The following is a 13,289-nucleotide window of genomic DNA, read 5'->3' as shown; positions in this document are numbered from 1 at the left end:
TGGTATTGAATTCACAATTTCTAGAGTATATCATGGAATGACATATTTTGATACTAAAATAAAACAAGTATTTTATATGTTTTTTTAATAAATATATGTGGACGTAAAAATATTATTAAAAATATAAATACTGAAATTTTCGTCGAAAGATTCTCAAACTTTTTTTTACTATTTCAATATATACACATAATTAAAATACACGTACAGAATACATGAATTAAATAATGTTTTGTTTCATCAAAACATTGTTTAAAATGGTGCATTTAAAAGTAGCCCATTGCAACACATTCACATTTTTTCTCATACTGTCATATTTTTCTCAATAACATTTATGTTTTTATGTGTCGATTTTGCTTAAAATTATAGGTCTTTTAATTTTAATTGAAATGTGATTATTAAATTTTAATTTTTACTACTTTCAACTAACGACAAATTCCTTTAAATAAAGCCCTTTACGAGGTATTATAATAGTAGATCATCCTCGCCTGCATCGCTTTGACGCCTTCTGCGAAATTATAACGCGTGCATAAAATATTTGCGAGACAGGAAATAGTCTCGTAAATATTTATTGAGCTCTTTGATGACCGCACTCTGCGAAAGATTAAAGCCGCGCAGAATTAAGATTTCCTCTCGTTAACACGCCCGATGAAAATAAAAAGAGAACTTCCACGAGAAAGCTCCGGTTATGGCCTTCGGAGAATCCGCAGTTTGATTGAGAACGTTTGAGGAAACACCTAGTATGGACAACATTTTTTCTATATTTCATTAGAGAGTATAGTTAAATCGATCACTTTGGATATCTACATTTTAATGTGTAAAGTAGGACATATTAATTTGTACTTTTGCATTGGTCATCCACGAAAAATCGCACTTCTCCAAAAAACAATTCCGAGATTCCTGGAACGCTCTCCGAAGAATATCTTTCTCGACCGTCCGCAAACGCGATGAAGAATAATAATAACAATAATGGCCGACCGGTACGGTAATTTGTTCGGCTACCGTATATTTTTTTGCCTCACAAATCTCGGGTATTGGGCTCGCGGCGAAACCGTCCTCCTTTTCGTTTTCCTCACGCGACGAGATGATACCACCTTTGCCCCCAGGCTGGACATCTTCGAGGAGCAGGTCTCGTAAATTATTAACGACTTCTCTCTCTTTCGCCCCTAGCGAGCGAGTCTTCGACAACAGACTGAAGATGTGTTACGATAACATCACGACTATGTGGTTCTTATTGGGCTTGAATTCTTGAGCAAAATAAAAATCCATACTTTCGATATTTCGACAATAAAAAATTCTATAACCTTTATTAATACTATAATCACACTACTACGGAATTTAATGTTATAGACAAGGAAATAAGTGACACATGGCTGCAATTGCGTATCGGTAAAGAGCCAGGCTTATAAAAAAATAAAATACGCTGGGAATAAAAATACCAGTCTAAGCTTTGTTGTTCGAAATACTATAAAAAAAAACACCAAGATCCTTGTGTAACGCGTGAATTATTTAGCAATTATTTTATTATTTAAAAATGATAAAATATTTAAATTTTAATATTTAACAATAATATTCCCAGGCGTCTGTTTAAATAAATATACCATATGTATAATAGAGTATATTATAATTTTAATAAATAGAAAAAAATATATCATGTGATAAGATTTATTATTTATAAGCAGTTATATGTATCACCACTAATTATATATTTTTTTGTTGCAGGTATGTTTAACGAATACACTCCACGCAATTTGCTTGACATTAAGACGAGTATTAGAGATTGAAACGTAAGTTTTTTTTAAATTTTAAATGCAGTCTATAAAACGTTCTCACGTAGATTTTGTCAATATGCACGCTATAATTTTAAATGATGATCTATAGTCTCTTTAGTTGCACTCCAAATCCCTGAGAAATAATAGTGACTTACCACCTCTCTACTTTTTTTTAAATGAAAATAAAATAGTCCTTTTACTTCTATTTTATTGATATTTAAAATATATATTTTTTTTTAAATGTTTAAATTATCTTGAAACCGAGTATTATTTGCATACTCTTTCCGAAGAGCTGCCTAATTTCCAGGCAAGTTATGTTCCATGTTGAAATACATCAGTTAACGCCTATTATGTTACAGTGAGAATTTTACAGTAACAACTTGTTTTATATTGTTTGAACTTAGCTACTTATCTTTTACTTTTTCTTTGAACTTGCATACTTAGCACTTTCAATAGATTAAAAAATATATGCTTAAATATTTAAAAACATGTATAAATTACAAAGATATAACAATGACATTTGTTTTTTTAAATCGTAAAAATTCTACTACCGGGCTACTTTTAAATGCCTCATTTTAGTATTCTCATTTCGAATTACAGAACAGGAAATTTCTCATTCGGCAAAGTGGCTTTGGTTATTTTCTAACCGCATTTTAGGGACCCTCGAGATAATCACACATGAAAATATTCTCGGAATGTGAATCACGTGGATCGTTTCCAATTGAGTATCCATCTTTTTATTCAAAATAAAATTAGCCGCTATTGGTAATAATTTTTCTATCAAAGCAAAAAAGACATCGACGCTCGATGAAGCGCGAAACCCGCCGCGAATTGATAAAAGCTCACATTGAGTCGATTATCGCAATTATTATCAATAATAATACATCACATCGTACTCATATTTTTCGAGCCGTCAGTATGTAGATGTACGTATATACAGACATGTAGATGGTGACGAGATAGCAGTTTCTAAGAAGAAAAAAACATCGTACCTGAGAGAAGAAACACCGGTAGCCAGTTCCGCCTGCGGAGTCGTTATTTATCGTTGTTTATACAGGGCAAGAAGCGACCAAGGAGAAGAGGTCCAAAATTATATACGCTGTGCTACCACATTACGTATTCCTTTTATGAAATATGGACATCACCCACCCGTAATTCAGTAGGGATTCGTACATCGAAATTATACCCTTATAAAATGTTTCTTAATGCCGAAATGAATATATTCATCTCGAAGGCGCGCGCTGCGGGGTAAACTTCTTATTTTTTTTATTGGACAGCTTCTTTTTTTGCAGTTGATAAAACGTTATCTACCGCCGTCGATTATTACGAAGCAAAAAAAGTGTATACCTGTTCGATTCGATAGTTAGTAATTCAATCGTATTTGAATGCCAAGAAATATATTTTTATAAACAGTAAAATATGTGTATTGTATAATGTGCATTACATTTTATAATTGCTCAATGAATTAAGTTACTCTGTGTCGTGGTGGAGTGCCGTCAGATAAAATTACAGGCGGCTTGAGCAAATAGCGTTGGAAACATTGAGTAATACTTTATAGTATATTCTTGATTCAATGGATGCATTATATAGAAACTTAAATCAAAAATTCTCAAGGCATTTTAATAAACTATATGTTATATTTTTGTCAACAGGGGAGCGCAAAGAACGGTTTAGATGTGCTTTATTCGATTCTAACTCGTAATATTATATAAGATAAATTTAAAGAAATATTTTGCTGCCAAAAAGCAGTTAAAATTTTGTGAAAGTGGATTATTTTCATCTTATAAATTCTTTCACATTTTAAATACTAGTGTATCTACTTTGGTCTGCAAATATTTAGGCAAACTTAATCTAAACTGCTCGACCGAAGTTGTAACACCGCGAGTTATGTTAGTATATTAAAAATACACTATTGTCGAATGCCGATGTGCAGTTTCCGAGCTTAATCCATGTGTAAAAAATGCTTTAATGTATGTACAGGATCTATTATTTATTGTCGAATATTCATACACACTATATTAAATTATTTCTGACAGTAGTACACGAATTTTCACATAATTACGTCCAGTTTACATTCGAAATACGTCAACGGTGTCACGCTCTTGTCGTTAAACCGAAACGTTCTCGGGTCCCACTGTAAGGTCTCACTATCCACGAGATCTTTCATTCATAAATTTAACTCTTTCGACAACGTTACACACGCTAGAAAGAGACAGAGATATAAACGACTACTACAAAGCCATCTTATGCCATCTGTGTGTGCCGTGCAGTTGGCCAGAGGAGATAATTTCAGAATACCTTTATCGTCTTCACTCCAATTTTCCTCACTTAAACCTCTTATTATAATAATTTAATCATCCTGAAGATTAATGTAACGTTAATATATTGATTTCGCAAATGCGTTCTATATACGTGCAGATCGATTAACAATAGTATAATCGTATTTCCTAGAACATGGCACGTTTCTGTCGAAGAGCTTACGAAACGATTCGATTGTTTCCTGGGCACTCTTCTCCTCTCGCCGAGTCAACAAATCTCGAATCTCCTTCGAGATGCTCCAATCCACAGGGACGCTCAACTGTTTATTTTTAATTAATTAAATAATTTGTTTATGTTTGCTGTAGAGTGTAGATTTCATTTCTTAGATGTAGCGCAATTCGCAGAACGCTCCACTTGAGAATTTAATGTGCATTTCTTTCCAATTAAAACAGTGATTCATTTGGGTCGAATTTCGAGCATTCCGAAAAAACATTATTTCTTTGAATTATAATTAAAAATCGTTGTTGCCAACTGTATGTGTGAACATTTAACAGTCGTTATTGGTGTAAAATATGGTTAAATATGTCTTTACAACCAACAGCGTTTCATTGAAAATTTTTAATATATTTATTCAAATTTCCTGAGTTCGTTATAGAGCTACAAACTTTGAGAATTAGTTTTTTTGTAGTAATTCACATTGATTCAGAAAATTGAGGAACTCGACTGTTGGATAACTGATAGCTTATTCCTCGTTTATTATCTTTGCAATTGAGTAAAATTAACGTGCTCCAACTGGCATCATATCTTGCACCGTAGAATTGATTTCATTTGTTTTAAAATGTACTTTAAAAATCATATAAATTTTAGTCAGATTTTTTTTAAAATAAAATAAATGCGCCTAAAAAACTCTATATAGTATTACAGTGAAATGTAAATGGGAGTCTCAAAAGATCGTTCAAGAGTCTTGGCGAGTGATCATCACTCATCAGTGATCGGTGAGATGACCGAGCTTTACGTATTTTATAATGGTCCATCGAATAAGCTTGGAAGCAAATTGAAAGCCAATCGCATTTGGATCTAACTCCACCTCCAAATCACCTTGTTTAGTTCTGAAAGCTTGTTAATGTTAGTAGTCCGATAATTACAAATATTTTTTTTTCTTAAGTTTCGAAGCTTATGAAATAAAGTGCATAAGAAGTTTTACTTTTGCAATTCTGGGCGTGCTGCGATTTCTTATGTTTATTATTGAGCCAAACCATTGTCGTTTTAATGATTTATAAATGCCATCGTTGAAACTCTCGCTACTTTTAAATATTCCACTCTTGTATGTTAATACAACATAAAGAATCATAATTAACCATAAATTAAAAAAGCAATATACTTAAAAAAATATATAATACTCTTGATTATCCTGGGGAGAAAAAACGCGGAAAATCCAAACTATCAATTTTTAAGCTATTTTATATCTTATAGAATCAATACACAGAACATTTATAACATCTATATATACTTACATGTTACATATCTGATTTTTTACACATTTTCTATTAAGAAAATGTCTGGTTTAGTTACATCAATATATTAAATGTTTCTAAATGTAAATTGTGTAATTCTACTATTAAAATCTGATCTTAATAATAGTACACTCATACCTCGCTTTACGGCCTAGATACGTTCCACGAAACTTGGCCGCAAAGCGAAAAGCCGTATAACGAATCAATTATTCTAATACAAATTCAATGGGATCGGTTCCAAATTTGTTAAATATTTAACATGGTTTATCATTTAAAATGCATTTTATCTTTTTATTTCATTTAAATCAAAAATACATACATAACAAGTACATACATTTGTACATAAAATAATAACAGACTCCAAAAACCAACAATAATCCATAAACAAAAATGAAACAACTTCATGTTACATAAAATATGTGTATGAATACATACATATTTTTTTTTTTAAATGGCTTTAATCTAAGAAATGATAACCTGCAGATCACTGTCGTTCTCATTTTTCGCTGGTAAGGATGGGCCTGGCTTAAAAAAATTGTCCAACGTTGTTTGTCTTGCCTTTTTGTCTCTTTCGTTCTTCAGTGATTAATAACAGCTAATGGCTGAGTTAATTCCTCGAGAAACTTTAGCGCTACGTTCGACGTCAGGATCGTTTTCAAGGAAGATGTTTATTCCTTGTTCGAAATAGGAAAAAGCTTTTGACAATTTTTTTTATGTTAGCTGTTTGGATACAACAGGCTCTGTCTCTTCGTCAAATTTCGCCGGTTCTGCTTGCAACTGAATGAGTTCCTTATATGAAAGGGGTTCCCTATTAGCTTCAAGTAGATCAAGCACATCACGTTCGTTCAAACCTTCAAAGTCGAGATCATGTGCTAGATCCAAAATGTTTTGCCTAATTTCAGGAAGGCAATTAACTTCTGCATCAGTACTTTTTACACGTTCTGGCCATATTTTTTTCCAAACATGGTTCATTGTTGTTAATTTTAATTCCTTCCATGATTCACTGATGCTGTCAACAGCATCCTTGACGTTATAGTTTTTCCAAAATGTTTTAATTGAAGATTTACCATCGGTTTCCCTTATAAGTTGTCGGAAAGTTCGACGTAGGTAATATGCCTTAAAAGTGGCTATTGCACCCTGATCCATAGGTTGGATCAGAGCTGTTGTATTTTTCAGAAGGCACTCAATCATGACATCTTCAGATAGTTCGGATAAATTAGTAGGATGCCCTGGTGCATTATCCAAAATTAGCAAAGCCTTGTTGCTTAAGTTATTGTCTCGCAAATATTTTTTCACTTCTGTGCAAAAGTGATTTTTGAACCAATCCTCTAAAGTAGCTTTAGTCATCCAAGCTTTCTTGTTGGATCTAAATACGACGGGTAATTGATTTTTATTTAGTCCTTTAAGAGGCCTTGGATTTTCGGACAAATATATTAAAAGTGGTTTTATAACCAGGCGCAGATTTTTCGGTTTTTGAAATGTACGTGCAATCAGGCATTCGCTTTCAATAAAGCCCTGTTTCGTCTACGTTAAACACTTGTTCAGGTTTATGACCACCTCTTTCAATAATTCCCTTTAAAATGTTGGGATATTCCTTAGATGCAGCTTCATCTTCGCTAGCTGCTTCACCTTTCATTTTAAAACTATGCAAATTAAATCTATTTTTAAATTTTTTTTAAAATCGACATCGAAAAAAAGATTTTTTGCTGTTATAGCGAAACATTTTAGGCCGTAAATCGAAAACGCGCCTTAATTGAAGAGGGCCGTTATAGCGAAAGGCCGTATAAAGAGCGGCCGTATAGCGAGGTATGGGTGTAATTAATTTGCTAATTTATTTGTCATTGAAAGCTACACTATGGTGTCTCAGAATAACTTCCATTTTGGTTTTGAAATGTATGAGGATAAATTGGTGAATATTTTTTCCTGTGAAAAGATTATTAGATTTTATTGTTACTTTATTTCATTAAATTGATTTTATCGATATAAATATTATACATATGTATATTTATTTCGAAATAATACCATAGCTAGTAAATAAAATAAAGTTATGATTTAATTACTTAATAAATAAATTAAGCTCGCGCACCGCAGCTTAAGCGCACCTGTCGTACCCTCTCCGGCGCTGGCATGCACTTCATAAGTATTTTTTCTTTCTCATTTGTTCCTTCCTAATGTTTGGCTTTTGTTTAGTAGCCGGTCAGCCCTACCTGAGTGGAGTCGTGTGGCATCGCCGCTCCACACAACAACACCTTATCTCCAATCAAAGCCTCATCAACTCTATTTTTACCTCTCGTTTTTTTTCATCGTTGTCTTCGGGTGCTCATCTAACCCTTTACCCATATTTTTTTTATTGTCCCACTCTTACTATTATTATACGGATTTATAAACTCGAGTGTGTGAATTGAATTGACAATCGTGTTTCGGTGTTGTGTTTTTGATACTATTATTGACAATTGATGAAGTATGGATTTTACTCCATACTTAATGCTGTTGGCGAATCGATCGTTTAACAGTGAATGCCAACAGTTTGCCACCATGGAGCCGCCCAAGTCTCCCAAGTTCAACGTGATGCTGTGGCAACCCTGGTTGGCTGAAAAGCAAGGTATTTTATTTTAGTTTACGGAAAATTTCTAACTAGACTACCGCGTATTTTCGGAAAAATTCCAATTAGAATCTTTTTGTATAAATCTCATGAAATTCACACGGCGTGAATTGGTTATGCCATTGAAGTGCCTATGACACTATGAGTTACATTATCATATCAATATATTTCTCACGTTCGTAGCTGACATTTTTTTATCGAGCTGAGAAATATTTAGCGAATACTAAACGCTAAAGTTGTTGCTTTCATATGTACTACAGTGTGGTTAATAATCGTTATATATTATAAACAGTTTAGATCTACGATCTACGAAATTTTATACTTCACTCTTTTAGTTTAGATCTACGATAATCGAAATTTTCTTTCATTGAATAATATATTAAATTTTCCTTTGTATCAAATTCAGATTAAAATTGTATATTTCTGCGATTTTATTATCCGACCTTCAAAAAACCAAATTATCTTCAATGGAATGCTGTTTGATTCCCGTGAAGAGTAATGGAGTATTGCCATTTAATTGATCCATTAATAATAAATAACGCCTGTTTACCTACCGCTACTCTCTACGGTCGATTGCAGTAATTATTTAATTAAAAATATATACATAAGTGTGCATTTATATCAATATACAAGTGTATTTTTAAGCTTTTTAGTTGCTATTAATATACATGCGAATTATGGTAAAATTGTTGGTTATGATATATATGTACATATATTTTATTGTTATTTATTTTTTCTTACATTAAATAAATAAGACATTACATGCTAATTTTGAGTAAAATGCAAAAAGGGTTATGCTTGAAATAGCATAGTCCGTATAATCTTGATTAGTATAGGGTTCGAACCACTGCAACAGATTCGAATTTTAATTTATAAAAAAAATGCATCGTTAATAAAAACCAGCCCCAGCTGCAAAATGACATCTATTGATTATAAATTATAATGCACATAATATTTTTAATTATTAATATAGATGTCACTGATTCCCAGACTGAAAAATCTGGTGTTTAATACCTAATAGTTAGTACAGATTTACCCCGTTGTAATGTATCGGTGTTACAACGGAAAATTAAAACAATATTGAGCGTTATTATTGATTAAAATGTTAATATCTCTTGCGATCAAATATAAGTTTTTTGTTTGCTCGTTGAGTTTAACAGTCGATTTTATCCTCAATTATAGCCCAAATATATTATATTGGTTTACTTAAGAGCCAGTTTTTTTCTACGTTTTTCTTTATACTCTAAAATGTTTTATTAAAGTATTTATTTTGATTAAAAAAACATTACTGAATATTTTTGATAATTGGGCGCAGAAACATCCATAAAGTTGCTGTCCAAATTTGAGTCCACATAGACGGGATGAAAAATATTCAGGACAGTTTAATTAATCCACCGCCTTGATAAAATGGATACCTTCCATTCCGGAATATAAGAGGCACTCCCAGATCATATTCGTGCAATTTTCTGATTATGAGACATTTATCGCTGTATCTTTCTACTACTTGACGACGAACCTAGTGCTTCCCATCTGATCCGTATAGATTTATTTTACTCTCATCAGAGAGCGTCACTCTTTTTCAATCCAAAACACTCTAGCTTTTGTTTCGATTGGTTCGTTACGGTTTTTTTGGCAGGTATAAAACTGCCAAACACTACCCTCCATTAGCCATATAGGTTGGTGATTATTACGCAAATAAAAATTGCGCAGACGAAAATTCTGAACATAGATGTTTGATTGTCAAATATATTTTACTTTTAATTTTAACTGCTTAATATTTTTATTTATTTTTAAGTACAAATTTGTGTAATTATTGAAAATGTAAGTGTATCATACTAATGTAAATTACTAATTTTTAAGACATGATAATTAAAATCATATTAACATATGTTATATATGCATACATTATGTTTTATATATATTTACGTATTCTTAAATACACATACATATAATTGTTTATTGATCGTATATGATCAGAATTTTTGCTGTTTGAACTATTTGCTGTGCGCAATTATCACCGTAACACATTTATTTCCTAATAAATATTTCGCAAATACTCACTGGTAAAATCCACAGTAGTTTTACACATCACGTTAACACATTCGTAGTATCACTCGATCTTTACTAAGGATAGTTTTTTTAAACGCACATTAATTTGTACACACGGTATTGAATGTGTTAACTTGGTTTATTGCACCTATGTCGAAATTATTTTTAAAAAGTATTTGAACTAATGTTGATATGATAGTAATACACAATAATATTTAATGTTTTACTAAAACTAAATTATAAATGATTTGACATTATAATTTTTATAAATATTTTAAATCACAAAATCTGACTGTCTAGGTGATTACTCAAAAACAATATAGAAATACCTCAAATGAGTGACAAAAACTTCAGTCAAATCTAATTAAGGATTACGAATATATCGTAATTAGTGGTGTCCTAGAAGCAATCTATAAAATCTGATAATTTAGTCAATCGACCTCTTGTTTGTTGGCAACTTTTATAAAAATACTAGTCTTATAGATGCTAATATGGTTAAGAAGCCAGTTAAAATACCTTAAATTGTTTCTAGACATTACAAATATTTCCCGCAGGTAAAAATTTCTACCCTGATAGACTACGATCCACTATGGCTGAATCAGGTTTACCTCGTTTTCCTGATTGCTTCGAGCAAATGCTAAAATAATTCTACGAAGTGAATCGGAATACGAAAATTATAGTATCAGATCGATGCGTAAGCCTATCCTTATATCTTCTTCGTAACGATCAGGGCTCTTCAATATCATAGAAGAGAATAAAAAAAAATGATGGCAACTTGGTAAACACCTTGTACCGGAGTAAGGTGCGGACATCCTCTCGTCGCGCATCTCTTTTTCGCATCTCTGCATAGTTTCCTGTGCGCAAAAGTGTCAGATGTTCCACCGCAGAGCGAAAGAGGTGGTCTTTGGTTTTTTATTGCGAATTCCTGGAATTTTTCGCGACACAACGGGCGGCACGCGATTCGGCAGAAATGTCCCTCCCGCTGCGCCGATTCTTTTTTGTCCCTTTGAACTCTCGCCAAATGGCCCTTGGTGAAAAATTGCATCACGCCAGGACAATTTGGTGCAAATATTTCATTTATATGCATAATTCATTGGGTTATGTCTTATTAGAGAGAATATTTGGCTCGAAAAAAACGCATTTATATGGATAAAAATATATAATATTAATTCCCTTAAGAAAATTATTATTCATATGTATATGGATATCACTAATATTTTTCATTTCAGATATTTGTATCTTTGTATCTCTTTTACATAGTTTTAAGGAAAATATTTATTTAAAAAAAATTTTTAACTATGTGTAATTTATTGTTAGAGAATTGAAATTGTTTTTATTTATCGCAGTGCTGTTTATGAACAATAATTTTAAGCAGAAAGAAGTGATTCATAATGTGAATAATGAACACATTAGGATAATTAAAATCTTTATAAATATTATTAAAAAAGTATCCATTGCTGTTGCTTATAAAACTAAAAACACTAATTCCATTGAGGTCCATAATGACTATTTTGAATACTAATTAAAGGGATGTGTAATGTGTAATTGACTTGATCTGAATAACGACTATGTAAAGAAAATCTGTTTGATTTGTGAGCAATACCATTTTAAAAACCATATTTTTACTTGTAAACGTGAAATGTGCCTCTGAGTCTATTAATACTACAGTTAAATTATTATTTATAAATTGCTAAATTCAGAGAAATTCAGCAATTTATAACCATCATTGTTTTTAAATGTCATATATCTCATTATATAATTATATGGTACTTCTACGGTCAAGTCGTTGCTTCAATCAGATTCGATTGTATATAATTGGAAATATATTTTTGTGATGCTGTAATCCTTTATAATAAACTATTTTTTTTAAGAACCTTGTCTGGAAAATCTAAAATTATAAACGCAGTATATATGTTACAGTATATTATGTATTACTGCCTATTAAAATTTAACAATGGCGCCGCCGTAAAAAGGCTGCATATAAGTTAAATTCATCAGCGTTTCTCAATCAGTGAAGCTCATTTATTTTTATTACAAATCAAATGCGTCATGATGGTCATTACACAAACAAAAAATACACAATTAAACATTTAAAAATAAAGAAATAAATAAACAGTTATGTTGCACACCTAAAATAGATAAGTGCCATTCCATATAATTTTTCCAGCTCTTCACAGATATCGCCGAAAATATCCTTGTATTTGGCTCGTTGATAAGTTGGATGGCTTGAGCAAGAAGAGCGTTATCAAGCGTGAACGAAGTCAAGAATATGGAACGCGATCGCGACTCTGTAGAGCACTCTAAACCGAGAATTGACAGTTTGTCGACACCGCCCTTTAGCAACTTTAAAGTAAATTAGAACTATATAAATATATATTTACATATACAAAAACATCTAAGAGGTTTGTGCCACCAGGCCGCCGAGAGCGATTCTGGGCCCTGGAAAAGAATGATTCCGGGCCTCATGACGAAAATGGCATTTTATATATTTTTAAAATCGTAATATTACTTATTAAATAAATAATAATAAGACGAGTTAATTCGTCCTCTCTCGGCAGGCCTGTGTGCCACACAACATATAACTTTTTTACGAAGGTGAATTTTTGATCTAATGTCGAATATTGCGTCAATTAAACAAGCTCAACATTAGTATTTTTCAAAATGTTACATTTGCTATAAATTTGCGGCTGTGTCATTTACAGGTCACATTTTGGAGGATTAAAAACAAATCTTTTTATAATAAAACATACATATGTATATAAAAAAAAATTAAAACATAATTTTAAATATGCTTAACAATATTAAGTCTTATGGTAAATAGTTAAAAAATATTAATTAACTTGATTCAAGAACAATATTATTTATTCATCTTCAATCGAACCCAGATTCTATAATATCATGCTTCAGAAATGTAATTAATGTATAGTTCAATTCAAATACCAATTGATTAGTAAATATCTTCAAAATCATCTCGATAAAATTATAACTTTGAGATTCACTGTCTTATAGTACAGGTAATATTCTTCCTTCTCCCTCTTCCCATCATCTCGCTCGTCTCGTCCACGATGCACCTCTATATAGATATATATTAATATA

General features: G+C 31.7%; 2 protein-coding genes across 3 annotated transcripts in view; one reads left to right on the top strand and one right to left on the bottom strand.

The window, feature by feature from the left end:
* Positions 1-13,289, bottom strand: part of LOC148230548 (uncharacterized) — a 314,285-nt gene that overhangs the window by 159,187 nt on the left and 141,809 nt on the right. The window lies entirely within an intron of this gene.
* Positions 1-13,289, top strand: part of LOC148230556 (uncharacterized) — an 85,905-nt gene that overhangs the window by 67,000 nt on the left and 5,616 nt on the right. The window contains exon 1 of one of the 2 annotated variants that reach the window (XM_088194624.1): positions 7,737-8,144. The exons of the other annotated variant lie outside the window; for it this stretch is intronic. Coding sequence (XP_088050750.1) covers positions 8,006-8,144 — 139 coding nt within the window. The 5' untranslated portion in view covers positions 7,737-8,005. Of the gene's footprint in view, positions 1-7,736; positions 8,145-13,289 lie in introns of those variants that run through there. 2 annotated transcript variants of the gene reach the window in all.

Source organism: Plectrocnemia conspersa, unplaced genomic scaffold (genome assembly GCF_051122295.1).
Source record: "Plectrocnemia conspersa isolate PC_06_02 unplaced genomic scaffold, ASM5112229v1 ptg000010l, whole genome shotgun sequence".
Taxonomy (NCBI): Eukaryota; Metazoa; Arthropoda; class Insecta; order Trichoptera; family Polycentropodidae; genus Plectrocnemia; species Plectrocnemia conspersa.
Note: the sequence above shows the minus strand (reverse complement) of the source record. Positions and strands in the feature narration are given on the sequence as shown.